Source organism: Recurvomyces mirabilis (genome assembly GCF_035927965.1).
Source record: "Recurvomyces mirabilis strain CCFEE 5264 chromosome Unknown scaffold_14, whole genome shotgun sequence".
Lineage (NCBI taxonomy): Eukaryota > Fungi > Ascomycota > Dothideomycetes > Mycosphaerellales > Teratosphaeriaceae > Recurvomyces > Recurvomyces mirabilis.
The window spans coordinates 673,509-687,541 of record NW_027041948.1 but is presented as its reverse complement, the minus strand read 5'-3'; the positions used below and the strand labels follow the sequence as shown (position 1 = coordinate 687,541).

At 52.6% G+C, this 14,033-nt stretch overlaps 6 protein-coding genes across 6 annotated transcripts; 3 read left to right on the top strand and 3 right to left on the bottom strand.

The window, feature by feature from the left end:
- Positions 1 to 32: 32 nt before the first annotated feature.
- LTS14_005909 (uncharacterized protein) lies at positions 33 to 2,134 on the bottom strand (the record flags this gene model as incomplete). Its single annotated transcript, XM_064838607.1, has 2 exons — positions 33 to 512; positions 566 to 2,134. 2 exons carry the CDS (start codon positions 2,132 to 2,134, stop codon positions 33 to 35), a joined length of 2,049 nt encoding a protein of 682 aa, XP_064694061.1.
- A 563-nt stretch (positions 2,135 to 2,697) lies between these two features.
- On the bottom strand, positions 2,698 to 3,792 carry LTS14_005908 (uncharacterized protein; the record flags this gene model as incomplete). Its single annotated transcript, XM_064838606.1, has 1 exon — positions 2,698 to 3,792. The coding sequence occupies one exon, from the start codon at positions 3,790 to 3,792 to the stop codon at positions 2,698 to 2,700; it is 1,095 nt and encodes a 364-aa protein (XP_064694060.1).
- A 397-nt stretch (positions 3,793 to 4,189) lies between these two features.
- Positions 4,190 to 6,451, top strand: ABZ1 (para-aminobenzoate synthase, (PABA); the record flags this gene model as incomplete). The annotated part of the gene is made up of 2 exons (XM_064838605.1): positions 4,190 to 5,982; positions 6,034 to 6,451. The coding sequence occupies 2 exons, from the start codon at positions 4,190 to 4,192 to the stop codon at positions 6,449 to 6,451; spliced, it is 2,211 nt and encodes a 736-aa protein (XP_064694059.1).
- A 3,056-nt stretch (positions 6,452 to 9,507) lies between these two features.
- On the bottom strand, positions 9,508 to 10,046 carry SEC22 (SNAP receptor; the record flags this gene model as incomplete). Its single annotated transcript, XM_064838604.1, has 2 exons — positions 9,508 to 9,976; positions 10,012 to 10,046. 2 exons carry the CDS (start codon positions 10,044 to 10,046, stop codon positions 9,508 to 9,510), a joined length of 504 nt encoding a protein of 167 aa, XP_064694058.1.
- Positions 10,047 to 11,129: 1,083 nt separating this feature from the next.
- LTS14_005905 (uncharacterized protein) lies at positions 11,130 to 11,599 on the top strand (the record flags this gene model as incomplete). Its single annotated transcript, XM_064838603.1, has 2 exons — positions 11,130 to 11,189; positions 11,240 to 11,599. 2 exons carry the CDS (start codon positions 11,130 to 11,132, stop codon positions 11,597 to 11,599), a joined length of 420 nt encoding a protein of 139 aa, XP_064694057.1.
- A 651-nt stretch (positions 11,600 to 12,250) lies between these two features.
- On the top strand, positions 12,251 to 13,190 carry LTS14_005904 (uncharacterized protein; the record flags this gene model as incomplete). The annotated part of the gene is made up of 2 exons (XM_064838602.1): positions 12,251 to 12,419; positions 12,472 to 13,190. 2 exons carry the CDS (start codon positions 12,251 to 12,253, stop codon positions 13,188 to 13,190), a joined length of 888 nt encoding a protein of 295 aa, XP_064694056.1.
- Between the last annotated feature and the right edge of the window lie 843 nt (positions 13,191 to 14,033).

The window sequence follows — 14,033 nt, the reverse complement described above, 5'->3', positions numbered from 1 at the left end:
ATGCAAGCATCGTCAAGTATACACTTCATGAATCATACAGCCTGAGCAGTCCCAGCAACATGCTGCTGCCAACCATTCATCGCATTCGTCTCAGCCTCATCGTACACCCTCCCACTCGGTCTCCTCTGCTGCCAATCCTCCATGGGCACCATAAGCGCCGGCATACCCAAGTTACCCGACATGGACAACGTCCTGAGCATACCGAGGGAATCTGCCATACTGAACTTCCTGCCTGCAGACAGCCACTCGCACGACGAAGGAGGCGCGAAACTGCTCACCGCGCTGTCGGTCGGTAGAGATAAGTTCTGCGTGCTCAGCTCGAAGCCCATAAGGCCCTGGCATTTACTCATGAGAGGTGCCAGATATCGTGACTCTCTGCCGCGCATGTCGGAGAGCTTGCCGAGGAGCATGTTGAGGTACTGTTTGCCCTCGAGGAAGGTGGGGCTCGTGTCATCGGCGGTGCAGCGGAGGACGTCTGCGAGGCACCCTGCTATGTCTGATAGTTTCTGCTCCTGGTGGATGTCAGCCTAAGTCACCAGATGTAAGATGATATTCAGATGCTCACCATCCCGATGCCGTGCGAATCCAGCGCTGAAGCATTGGCGCCACTTGTGATCTCGCACACCTTCCTAGCCATAGCTATCGGATAGTCCAATCTCATACCAGGCTCACCCTTGCCCCATATCAAACCATTAGACACGCCCATCTGCCACGAAAGCACTTGCAGCCATGCCCGTGTGACACTAATATCAAGATGCTGCGTCTCCGTGACATTGTCCAGTGCTAGTGCAGCCGCGTCAAGCTGCTTCTGTGTGTTGGCAAGCCAGGCCTCATTACACAAGCTCTGCCGTCTTGCACCTCTCCACGCGCTCACAAAGCTATCGTCCACGGCAGAGAACAAATTCGCCAGATTGACGAAGCCATTCAGTAGATGGGGATCCTCGCTCTCGAATACAGCTGGCAAATTCACGCTTGCGTGCAGTCGAGTGTGCTTCCGCCGCTGCACAGCATATGCTCGCTCGGTCACGAATAGCAACCAATATAACCTTCTCCGCCATTGTGCATCTGTCGGATCGTGCTTCCCATACGTCTGCTCGTCATCCATGTTTAAGTTCTGTGAAAAAGTGATGGCTTCCTGGAGATAGTACCAAGCTTTTCCGTTGTTCTCATGATTCCCGTGATATGCGAACAGAAAGAATGAAGTCATGCATGATAATGTCTGCGACTCTGACACAAAGTCGTAGCTAGCTCGTTCTCGCAGACACTCCTCCACGAACAGATCATCGGCACTCTTGTTCGGATGTAACGATGCCGGCTGTGGTATCGAAGCATCCAGTTGCACAACAGTCGCAGCACACAAAGCACAAAGAAAACAGTATACATCCGGACCGAGAGCATTCATATCGGCATATAGTCGTGGGTCGAGATATATGCCATGGTCGATGATGGGCATGATCGGAAACATGTGAGTGAAGAAGAGCTGTACGTAGGGCATGAATTGATCGCCTGGTAGTCGATCCGATAGCGCGCAAGCCGGAGATGGCTCTGATTTGAGAGATATGGTAGGTATCGATACTGTTGGCATGGACTGGGGATTTGATTGCCATGCTGAAGAGTCGGTATCTGACCGGTACAATTGCGGAGGGTCGGGTGCAATCTGCATAGGTGCAGGTATCGATGTCATGCCTTGCTGGTAGTACTGATGCTCGGGCAGCACACTCGTAGGCACTCCATACGCAGCACTGGCCTGCATGTTTCCTGCCGAAGTCGTTGCACTCGACCAGCCCCAATTCCCAAACGCACCGCCACTCTGCTCCGGGCTCAGTGGACTTGTGGGACTCCCATTGGCAGTATCATCTATCCGTCGCAGCGCATGCAGCACTTTGGCACTTCGCAAGCCTTTGGGGCCCTTCTTCTTCGGCGGCTGTAGGTATGCACATCTTATCGTCGCCTTCTTACATGGTCCGCAAGGCTCTGCTCCATCACAGCGAACCTTTCTCTTCCGACAGCAGTCACAAGCTCTCCGCAGGACTTTCGTGTGTATACTCGAGCTCTTACCCTCCGTCTCGGGCGTGGTATTCGGCGCTTCTTTCGGATTTGTAGGCTGATGTTGTGCTTCCTCCACCGCCGCCATCGCCCGACCTGAGAGAGGCCGAAGTTGCGCCGCGTGCTATCTCTGCTTACTCAGATGAGAAAGGAATGTTATTCGTGCCCGATCTTATTCGCGTTCGTGATATCCACAGTCCACAGCAGTCCTCGTTTCTGTCTTGCCACTCGAGCGCAATTTGTTCGTAAGCGTGACCAAGAAGAGAAAGACGTGTGGGCCAGAGCCATTCAAGGTTATGCACGGCTTGCTGCGGGGAAAGTATCGTCTCGTCTCGCGTGGGAGCATTAGGGTTTCGGAGTTTAGTCCGCCGGCGGCATGTGATCCAGACACGCCTCCCTGTTGGGTCTCTGAGCGAAGGTGAAGACGAAACCTGTCGTGTCTGCCTTCAATGATGCCTGCTTCAAATGATGGCAGGTAAAGACTGGCGTCATTGTAGCAAGTAACATTGCGAACGAACTCGTCCATCGTCTTTGCTCTCGGACGGCCCAATCGTCAACGTGTTGCCATCAGTGTGTACGAAGTTGTGCGAGACGACTGGTGCGGTCAAGACCAAAGAACGTCCTCGGCCATGTCCTAACATGTGTGGACGCTCAGCCAGATACCGAGATATGTTGCTGCAACTGCGGGATGTCTTCATTTCCATGAATGTCGACAGCAGTACTGCACTCAATGAAGTCCTCTAGCTCCTCGCTGACAGTCTTGAGCTTCTCCTTGACACTCGTTACGCCCTCGAAACCAACAATATGCCTGGCGGGAGGATTGTCATGCCCACCGATAGCAGCGACTGCGTGAACAGTCTCCGCCACTAGACGCTCCTTCATGCCTTTGCTGAGTGGCGGATACAGGCTAGTCACCTCGTTGCGTTGCAACTGATCTCCAGTCGTGGGCTCCGAAGTACCTTCCAGCCTGTCCAGCAGTCCAGAAAGGATGTTACGCGACAATGGCGCAGGATTCTGATCCTCAGCATATGCGGCAAGTGGTGGTGCACTCGTAATCTTATGCGTAAGGACATTGACCTCCATATTCGGCTGCACAATACTGAGCTTGATGTTGAACGGCGCGATCTCGTAAGCCAGGCTATCGCAGTAGCCCTCGATCGCCCATTGTGACGCACAATACATGCTCAGACCCGGCGTACCAAGATGTCCAGTGATGGCCGTGAGCATAACAATGTGACCATTCTTCTTGCTTCGAAAGATCGGCAGAGCGGCTTTGATGATATTGACCGGGCCGAAGAAGTTCGTCTCGAATTGGTCGTGCACCAGTGTCAGGCATCTACTGCTCTGACTCAACTCCTCCACCGTGCCAACCACGACTTCGCTGTGACAGCAGAAGAGTATATCCACTCTGCCAAATGTCTGCACCGCCTCAGCAACAGCACTCTGACATTGTCCCATGATTCTAACATCCAATGCCACTACTCGTAGTCGTGCTCTCCATGATTCCTTATCCTGCTGTGTCCCGACCTCCTCAAGAAACTCCTTGAAGTCAGCGCTGCGATCCTCGTGTTTCTCAAATTCGACAGGAAGAACTCCAGCTGTTACGTAGTCGCCGTGAGCAAGTAGATGGCGTGTCAGCGTTATACCAACGGGAGAGTTGGCGCAAGTGATGAACCAGACTCGCGGTGCATTGTGCGTAGGCCACTTGGGCTCACGAGGGAGCTTCACGTCGTCGGTCTTGGACATCGTTTTCGACTAGATGGTCATCAAGATAGTCATATGTAGACTCTGGTATCCGTGCCAGATTCCAGCATCATCATCTTTGCTGTGTCGCATAGGACAGAACTATGTGGACTGCAAGGTTCAAGTTCAGGTCCAGGTACAGATGCAGGTATAAAGTACATCTCGAGTCTCCATCGAGCTTGTGGGGACTTTGCATCAGTGGCTCCACTTTCTCTTCTTCTGGAAAAGTCACTGGATCATCGGATATTTTCGGACCACGATATTTTGTCCATATACATGCAGTGAACATCTTGTCGTACCGACAAACATCTTGCGTGATTTCATCGTGGATGGTTCCCATCAGATAAAGGATGGTCTTTTGAAGGCTGCATAGAACTCAAGCATATATCAAGACCACTGGATGACGATCGGACGAATTCTCTATCTAGACGCCTTCGACTCATTCTCGAACAACATAATCAGCCTCCTTGTGAACAGCCTCCCAGTGACCGTCGAGTGCATCAAAATCAATGATGCCCGCTTCGTCTTCAACGACGATGCCTTCAAGAACTTCCTCAACAAGTTCGATGGTGTGGTGGCGGGAGCAGGACCTGGTCATCCGGAAAATGCTGACGATGTCGGACTGATCGGCAAGCTGTGGGAACATGCTGTTGAGATACGACTTCCTGTCTTGGGCATATGCCTTGGCTTTCAGAGTCTGATGTTGCACTTGGGTGCGGCAGTCGAGAGGCTTGAGCAGCCTAGACATGGGCTTGTGAGGCACTTGACGCACTGCGGGAGGGACCTGTTTGAGGGGATGGACGAGATCGAGGCTACGCAGTATCACTCATTGCATGTCAAGCTTAGCAAAGGCTCTGTCGGCGAGATTAGCCAGCAGCTGTGGCAACCTTCGCGCTCGTGCAAGGAGGTTGTGCCGCTTGCATGGGACCTGAGTGATGCAAGTAACGGACCAGTGCTGATGGCAGCCCGGCATTGCCATCTGCCGTTCTGGGGTGTACAGTACCATCCAGAGTCGATTTGTTCCGGTGGAGGGCCCCAGCTGGTGCAGAGATGGTGGAATATGGCACACGGTGCGAGGCAAGGCCTGCTACCATCCACTTTCATGGTTCCCAACCACGTACTAGGTCTCAAGGCTGCTGGAAAGTCTTCGCGAGCATGTGGTACAGTGCAGTGGAAGGCAATATCTCTGCATGAGATGGTGGATATCGCCATCATTGTCGAAGCCATGCGAGAAGATCAGGAGTGCGAGTTTATACTGCTGGAGTCGGGAAGCCGCGATGGGAGGCCAATCAATGCAGAGACGGGTCGTTTTAGCATTATCGGGCTCCCTACGAAGTCCGCGAAGCAATTGCGGTGGTCCGCCAGGGACTCTATCTTCACGGTGGAGGCTGATGGCACTTTCTTGACCACCAAGCGGCTGGACGTGCGCGAAGCATTCACAGAGCTCCAAGATATCGTCAGCCAGCACAAGGCCGAAGGTGGGGCTGCCGACATACCTTTCTGGGGCGGATTGGTCGGCTACATCTCGTACGAAGCTGGCTTGCGGACGATAGACGTTCACCCTGCGGCGGATAGCGATGCAAAGCCCGATATGTGGTTCGTGATGGTCGAGAGGTCAATCGTGGTAGATCATGTATCAGGCGCAGTGCACGTGCAGAGCTTGATCGAGGATGATGAGGTCTGGTTGCGTGGTACTGAGGCAAGGCTGTTGGCTCTTACAGGTCCCAGTACTGGCAATTGCGAGCGAGTGGGTGAGGTGGAGCAGAGTTACGTGGTCTCCGAGCTTGTGCAAAACGAATACTGCAGGAAAGTCGAGGTCTGCCAGGAACAGCTGCGTGCTGGCGAATCGTACGAGCTATGCCTGACCGATCAAACTCTTATCGCCAACTCAACCAATCCGTGGACGTTGTACCAACATCTTCGTCTCGACAATCCTGCGCCGTTCGGTGCATATTTTCACCTCGGCGACTCTTCTAGCGTGTACAACCTCGATATCATCTCCAGCAGTCCTGAGCGTTTTCTGTCCTGGTCGCGGCAAGGTCGATGCCAGTTCCGTCCCATCAAGGGCACAGTCAAGAAGAGTAACGGGACGACCAGAGCAAAAGCTGAAAAGCTCTTGAGCTCAGAGAAGGAACGGGCTGAGAATTTGATGATTGTCGATCTGATCAGGCACGATCTGAACGGCGTGGAAGGGTATGTGTCAACATCTTGACCTGCTCGTCCCCTTTACTAATACTGATGCAGTGTCCGCAACGTCACCGTCCCCAAACTCATGCAAGTAGAAGAGTACTCCACGGTCTTCCAACTCGTCTCCGTCATCGAAGGTGATCTAAACAACTCTACACCAGGTATCTCCGCTCTCGTCGCCTCTTTACCGCCCGGCTCAATGACTGGCGCACCCAAGAAACGCTCTTGTGAGCTTCTCAAGTCCATCGAAGGTGTCGACAAGCCTAGAGGTCTGTATAGTGGTGTTTTGGGCTATCTTGATGTTGGTGGTGGTGGCGACTTCTCGGTCATTATTAGGACTGCCTTTCGTTGGGCGGAAGAGGGCTTCTGGCGCGTTGGAGCGGGTGGAGCTGTGACTGCTTTGAGCGAGCCGTTGGCGGAGTGGGAGGAGATGTTGGCGAAGAGGCAGAGTTTGCTGGAGTTGTTGGTTGGCTAGCTTTCTCTGTTGCGTAGTGGTCGTATGGAGGTCGTGTGTTGGCACTCGGCATTTCATCAGTCTTCACGACGTGCGCGATAGAGCCCAAGTTCAATGTCGATTTGTCTACACTGGCTGTCAGCGCTTCACATATCCCCATAGCGTGCTGAGATTTCGTATTGCTGGGTCCCGACACGTTGTGTTATTGCCGCGAAGGTCGTTGTAGGATCGTCTCAGCCATACCTTTGTCGTCTCCTGTAAGCATACCATGCCAGATAGTGTGTTGCGGCCCAGCAAGCGGCAAGAAAGAAGTAGACTACTGCAAAATTCATCTTTCTTGTGATACTGGCTGTCAAGTCGATAGTGGGAATACGATCTGGTGATATTGAGAGCGTAGTAGAGGCTGTGGACGACGGAGGAGAGCAAAAGGAACAATACTTGCTTGCTGTGCAGGTGACAATTCGTCCGAACAGGCAAACACTTTGCGGAAGCCCTGCAGAGTCGACAGGATCGTCTCAAACGAGCAAAAAGATTGAGGGCCCCTGGACTCGAACCAGGAGTTCACTAAGTGTTGACCAGCCTTTCGGCGAGTACAGTCTAATAGTACGTGCAGCCCTTACACCAGACCCCCGAAAAAACATGGATTGCGACGCAATCTGATAATCAATTGATTATGTTTTTCTAGAGGATGTTAGCCCACTTGTGCTTGGACGGTATCTAGTGACCCACACACGCCGGTGGCAAGCCGCGCCGTGGTGGACGTTCGATGTGGAAGCTCCTTCGCCGATGTCTTATATAGCTTCTTTGTCGTCGATTCCGGCATACCCCCGACAGGCTGTATCTTTTGCTGTAGTAGCGCGATCGAGGTGATTTTTATATGCGGATGCTCGTATGAGTCGTCTCTACAACCTCCAAATCTCCGTTTGTCTGTATGTCGTCTGTTCGTTGAGATCTCGTCGTCGTTGGATAATCACATGTCGGGCATTCCCGCTTGAGCCGCATTTGTTCGTAAGGCAAGAACGAGAAACACCAATGCAGTGGATATCATAGCGACGGCGACAACAACAAGACCGCATCCCAGCATAGAATCACCGCCACCAGCCTACCAGGGCCAACAAGGCCACCAGAATGGCCAGAAACGCCACCTTGCCGCCCAAATGCTCCCGTAAGCCACGAACCAATAAGGCAATGCTCAATCTCGAGATGAAATCTGGCTATCTTCAGGGCCTGCCTCCCATTCCCGAGGAGCACGAGAATTTTAGCAGCAAGAGGGGGATATACGAGAGCGAGAGGAGTGGATTGCCTCGTTCGGGCGGCTGAGGAGACAGGAGCAGCAGCAGTCGTATCGACAACATTGCAGCGATATGGCGGATGGCGACGGCTAATATGTCGGCAGGCAACGATATAACGGCATAACATCTCTGTGAGATAGCCAGGCGTTGAGGTATACCCCTGTTTGCTGTACCGGATGCATTTCCAAAACAATGCGTGCCTTTGTCTTCAGCACACACATTTCTGCCCTCCCAGTCATGTCGTACGCCATCCAAACACATCAGGGCGAAAACCAGCAGTATTTCGTGCCCACTGTTTCTGTGGGATACTCAGAGTCTCGGCTTGCTGGGGTCTCGCAGGATATATCTTGGAGCATGCGAGCAGGTACTGCTAATCGCTGCTTCTGAGAGATTGAGACTGTGTTTCAGCCATTACATGCTCCAATTGACATATCACGGCAGATACCAAGGGTATGTAATGCTCATCCTTCCGTGAGATACTCAGGATCTCGGCCGTTGCGAGCCTCGCACAGTCTGCCAGGGGTAACGCCAGTAGGGTGCGTTCATCACTACTCGATGGAACATTAAGCCCACCTCCTGGCGGTCCCACGCGCATTGGACTTATCAGAATGATCGCCAGTAAGGACTTGACAAGCACCGGTTCGTGGGACAACTTTCAAGAAGCTCGAGCGTTGTCTGGCATACCATGGAGAAGGCCAGCAGAATTACATGGCCACTACGCCGTGAAGATCACGACTACTTCTCAGCTATCCAAGGGTCCGGCGGATGCGTCAAGGCAATTGCCAGTAGACTCCTGCCAGGTACTGATTCGCGCGGTCGCTTTCTCGCCCGGCTCTAGCCTCGTATGACATGTCAGGGGGAACGTCTGCCCAATACTCTATGAGGCACAGTCCTCACATAGCTCAAGCGCTTTCTGGCATAGCACGAAGCCTGGCAGCAGGACTCATCGGCATCCACATCGTGAGGGCACGGCCATGGCCCAGTGACACAATGGCCAGTCTAGAACACCAGGGAGACCATCCGCAGGATTCGTTGCCCGATGTTGTGTGAAACTTCTAGGTATTTTGGCAACCTCGGGCCTCGCTTGACATGGCCAGACAACGAGCCAACAGGATTCTTCGGACAGTGCTCTGCGGGAACCATACATCCTCCAGCCGCAGTAGCTATCGTTTGCCATGCTATGGAGGACACTAACAACTTCTGCAGCTGCTTCTGCAATCAGTTCTGCTGCCAAGGTGCCGAATGCCCTATGGAACCTAGTGGCATCTGCCTACAACGACACGCCGAGCCAGTGAGTACTTGCGGCTGTACAGTTTAGAGAGGAAGAATCGACCGACACGGTGGCGTCCTTGGCCAGCTGAGAGTCCAGCGTGGCTACGTTGGGACGGTGGTGAGATGTCTTAGCCATGCTAGATGTTGTCTTCTAAGCCAGGTGAACGCTGGGCACCCATGAGCCCCGGTCCATTAGGGTTGCGATCCGCGTTATAGCCCTGGGCAGCGATACACCGCCAATTGATTGTCCAAGCAGGTGTCTATCAACCAGGGATCTGGAAAAGCACGTATGTTCGAAGCAGAAGAGTGCGGTCTATCATCCCGGAGCATTGCAAGCCTGTAGCAGTAAAACTGCTTGTGGTAAATCTTCTGGAGTATACGGAGCCTATCCTAGTGCTCCTGGGTTGGGTATCGTGTCTATCGTCTGTATGCACTCGTCCTTTTCATGAAGCACAACGCCCACGCTATGCCTGAGTGCTCTCGCTGGGCCTGCACCACACCAAGTATAGCTCTTCACCAGAATCTCCAAACCAGCAAAATAAGTATGACCAACCCTAGCCCAGCAAAAGGCCCGTACTGCTTCAATAACAGCTCCCAGTTAATCCTCACGGCCGCACGCTTATACTTGGCACTGTCCTCCCGCAACCGACTACTCATATCTCCCATCTTCTCCAAGCTATCCCCTCGATACAACAAATCCTCAATATTCTTCGTCATGACCTGCGTCACATCCTTTAATTCGTCATTCAGCCTACCCAGGTTGTCGGTGGCGCGGCTGTCTTGGTATGTCTTCTTCGTTCGCTCGATGAATCGTTCGAATTCGCTGTATTGGTATGGACGAAGGGCCGGCGAGAGGTAGTCGGCGCTTTTGTAGCTGGTTTGGAATTCGGCGCGGATGTCTTCGAGGAAGGTGAGGGCGAGCTTTTTAGGATAGGGTTTTTCCGTTATGGCTATGTAGCAGAGGGAGTCGTTGAGAACGTAGCTGTATGATTGGTGGCCTTTATGTCAGTCCCTTACTCTTGCTGTGCGAACAGGATGATACCGCTGCGCATAGTAGGAGGAAGTGGTCGCGACTGACTGCATTGTATACTTGCCGCTTTCTATACTGGCCCGCGGCTCGGAGGAAGGCGTAATGTGCTTGACAACTTGTCGTATCTGTTGTTTGAGCTCGCCGACCTCTTTTATCTGCGAGTCGTCGACTGAGGCTACGAGTACCAGGCCTGCTTGCTGGTCAGTGGACTCGCTGGTGGGCTGGAGAGTGCTCTGGAGCTGCACATACCGTCAAGGCGGACGATCTGTGTGGTGAATATCATGGCGGTGAGGGTCTGAGAGATTGCTACTGACTCGATTGCAGGAAAGGAAGTAATGGTCTTCTACAATTATTTGTTGTCCATCTGGCGTCACAACTGGGTGCGGGAAGCCACGTTGACCGGCGTGGCTGTCCGAAAGTCTCCACCTGTTCCTGACCCATGCTTGCCATGTTCACTACTCCTCTCCTTCCTGCATGTGCTTCAGCAGGTGCTCAAGTAAGGCACATCAACTACTGGACGGGCACTCAAAAAGTCAGACCGTAATGGGCAGAGACAATCTGCTACTTGTTCTGCTCATCGTGGAATGAACCACTTGGGAAGCAAGTACGCCCTACCCTCCGCAGGACTAGAATAGACGATTGGCACTCCTCACTTCATAGGCCGAAAGAACACCTCAAAGGTAAGCGTAATACCCGGAATTCTGTAAGAGCGGCTTTGAAGTACCATATGCACGAGTCAGATGACTTTCGCCTTCACATCATAATTCCCCTAATCCATATACTCGGACCAGTATCAACGACCTCACCACGTAGTCTGCAGACGACTTCATCTTCATCATGCGCTTCCATTCTAACATGCCTCACTGCTAAACAGCTCCGCTTGATCGTGAGCTGGGATGCTCGAAGTTCACTCGACAGTACCTGGTTGAGACAACACACACATTTCTGATACTGGTTTCATTCGCAGAACTACTGTAAGGCAATTTCTGAGGCCAGAAACGAATCTCAGTACTTGCCTCCTGTTTGCCACCCTGATACCCCGGCACAACGACACCATCTATCAGGAAGATAAATCACACCCTCTTGTATCGGCACATCAAACAGCATGTCTCAGAAACGCCTGCTCACATCAGAGAAGTCGAAGCTCGGTAATGTCGACCTCACAGTAAGTGCCGTCACCTAAATCACAGGCTCAAGTGCTAGTTCAGCTAACAGAACACCCAGACCCTGCTCAAGAAACCAGGCCTCTGGGATGCTCTTCCGCTCGAAAAGCGCCAAGAGCTCTACGCTATGCTTCCTACGCCAGCAGATGGTCAGACTCCACATGATCCAGCTATGAATCCGCTTAGATCAGAGCATCATTTTTATATCGAGGAGGCACTGCGCAAATGGCAAGACGATCTGAAGGATGGCAAGGAGGAGAAGAAGTGGAGGCAGGATGCTATGAAAGCCAGTGTCGATCGAAAGGAGGGCAAGTTCAATGAGTGGAGGGCTGCGGAGAGGGAGAGGCATTGGGGTGTCAAGGACGAGGGTGAAGGTGAGAGGGACGATGAGGAGGAAGGGAGTCAGCAGTAAGATGATCAGGTGAAGCAAGAAGATGGCCAGAGTGAGAAGGCAAATGCTAGCCATGAGTGACGCCTAATAATCCATAGAGCGATGGTTAGTACATTAAGTCATTTTGGCGGTGTTTAACCAAGAGCACGCGAAACCCTTGAGCTTAAGCGTCTGAGGCGCTTCGCAATGACTTCTTCGAGCGGGTAGGATGAAGCGTTCGCATAGCGAGTGTGGTTCGTGGTAGTACTGTAGAATCAACAAGTATCGCGGTGTGGAAATCTCGCCAGTGACTTGACCATGTATTGGTAGACTGTATGTGCAGTGGGCTCTCCCATATATAATGCAGTCTGGAAATGTGGAGATATATATGCATATACTTTCATAACGGCGCCGTGCCTTCCTAAAATTCTGATTAGCGCTATCGTGCACCTCAGACTTTGCCTCTTTGACATCTCGATTCCTGCCATCGATTGCCAACTATGGCACCCTCTCAGCTCCAACATCGACGGACACACAACTTACTCTTGATTAACAAATTACTAGGCCAGCGTGATGCAGGATCGCCTTTCACACTTCTCCTCGCCAGCCTCGAACAATCTGCCAGACCACTGATCAGAGAATATATTCGGCGTGCCAAGGTCCTCACCCTCGATATTCCTAGATACGAGACGAATGCATAGACTGACAACGACACAGGCTGCAAATGTTCATGTCATCTTCGTTGCTTTTGAGACACTGCGCAAACCTCGAGACGTGGATGCCCTGATACCGGCCTGGAGTTTGGATTTGAAGACTTGGCAGAAGCAAGTTGCGGATGTCATCAAAGAACAAAAAGGCCGAAGTACGTTGGTCTGTATGGTCATCATCGTACATCAGACTGATAATAACATCAGGAAGCCTCATCATCATCGATACGACTAATCCGCTCAGTGCCACCGAAGCATCCAATCTACCAGCTCTGCTATCGTCATTCATCGGTCCAACTACCTCTCTACTAGCAGTCTATCATCTGGATGTCCTTCACAGGCCTCAAGGGTGTGGCCACAATGCATACGCCCCAGCTCCGTTGACCCTACTCAAGTATCTGGCCACCACGATATTTACTGTTCATGCTCTACAACATGTACTCGCATGCAAAGCAGCACGCGATCGCAGTCACGCCGAGCCATTATTCGGGCTCGAGGAAGGTACGGAAGGTGTACTGCAAGGTCTAGGTGCGAATGGCAAGCAGGAGATAGTGCTAGAGATGGAGCATAGACGGAAGTCAGGCAGAGGTGTGAGGGAGTGGTTCTATTTGCCTCTACAACCCGCACCCAAGCCCGGTGTCTCATCTGGCACTGCGAGCACAACCCACGCGACGAAAATAGTTCGATCAGGTATACTACTGCTGGAGGATCATCCTCAGTACAGAACTCCCGAGCAGGAAGCAGAAGCTCAAGCTGGTAATGGAGGCGGTACCTTCGAGCTCGGGCTGACGGAGAAGCAAAGGAGGGACAGAGAAGGCGTGGTGTTGCCGTACTTCGACGCCCAGAAAGGTGGTGGCGATGGAGGCAGGATTCTGTATGATATGGGAAGTGAGGATGATTTTGACGAGGACGAGGATGAAATCTGATAATATGTATATTGCCTCGAGGCACAACTGTTTGCCGTGTGATTGTCGCGTACGACTTTCGTATGTCAGCGCAAGCTACGTCAGCTGTTGCAATCGACAGGGCGCCTGCGGTGGGTGCACCGTCTCACGACTGCTGTTGAGATGCCGGGAGCGGTTCGCTGAGGTTGTACCAGCGCGGGACAAGCTATTGCTCGCGGCGGACATCTGACGAGGGGGAGTATATGCGAGGATATGAGCAGGCCTCCAATAGCTCGAATCGACAGAAGCAGGTCGAGAATATTGTGAGTTTGCAATGAGCTGCCTTGACGAGAAGGAAGACGAAATCTCGTGCGCTGAGTGGCTGGCCGCCACGACACGTTAAAAATGGAGCCACCGGGTCCATGGATCTTTCCACAGCAGGGATTCGCGTTCGGACTTCTGCATCCCCTTCTAAATATTGACAACGGCAATCTAAACAACTTCATCAAAGTTCACGGGTATTGATTTGTTCAGCTCCTCCATAGCCCTCTTATGGCGCGCTCGCTCGTGCGCGGTCCCGCAGCGCGTCTTCTGCGCCATATCAGCAGCACGAGATCATTTGCCCAGGATGGGTCGTCCAACACGACTCACGACCCCACTGCCTCTCCCATGTCCGGTAGGATGCAATGCAAACATGGGTGCGCATGTGCAAATGGCCTGGCGGCTGGTCAGCCTCCTCTGTGCGACGTAAGACGCAACCATTGAAAGGCTGCTCGTACACATCCATAAGTGCTGCACGACTGCTCGCCTCTTCCCGTTGTGGTTCTTTTGGCGCCGGTTCCATTTTCGCGTGTCCTTCACGCGCATGTCCACTTGCAGATCCAC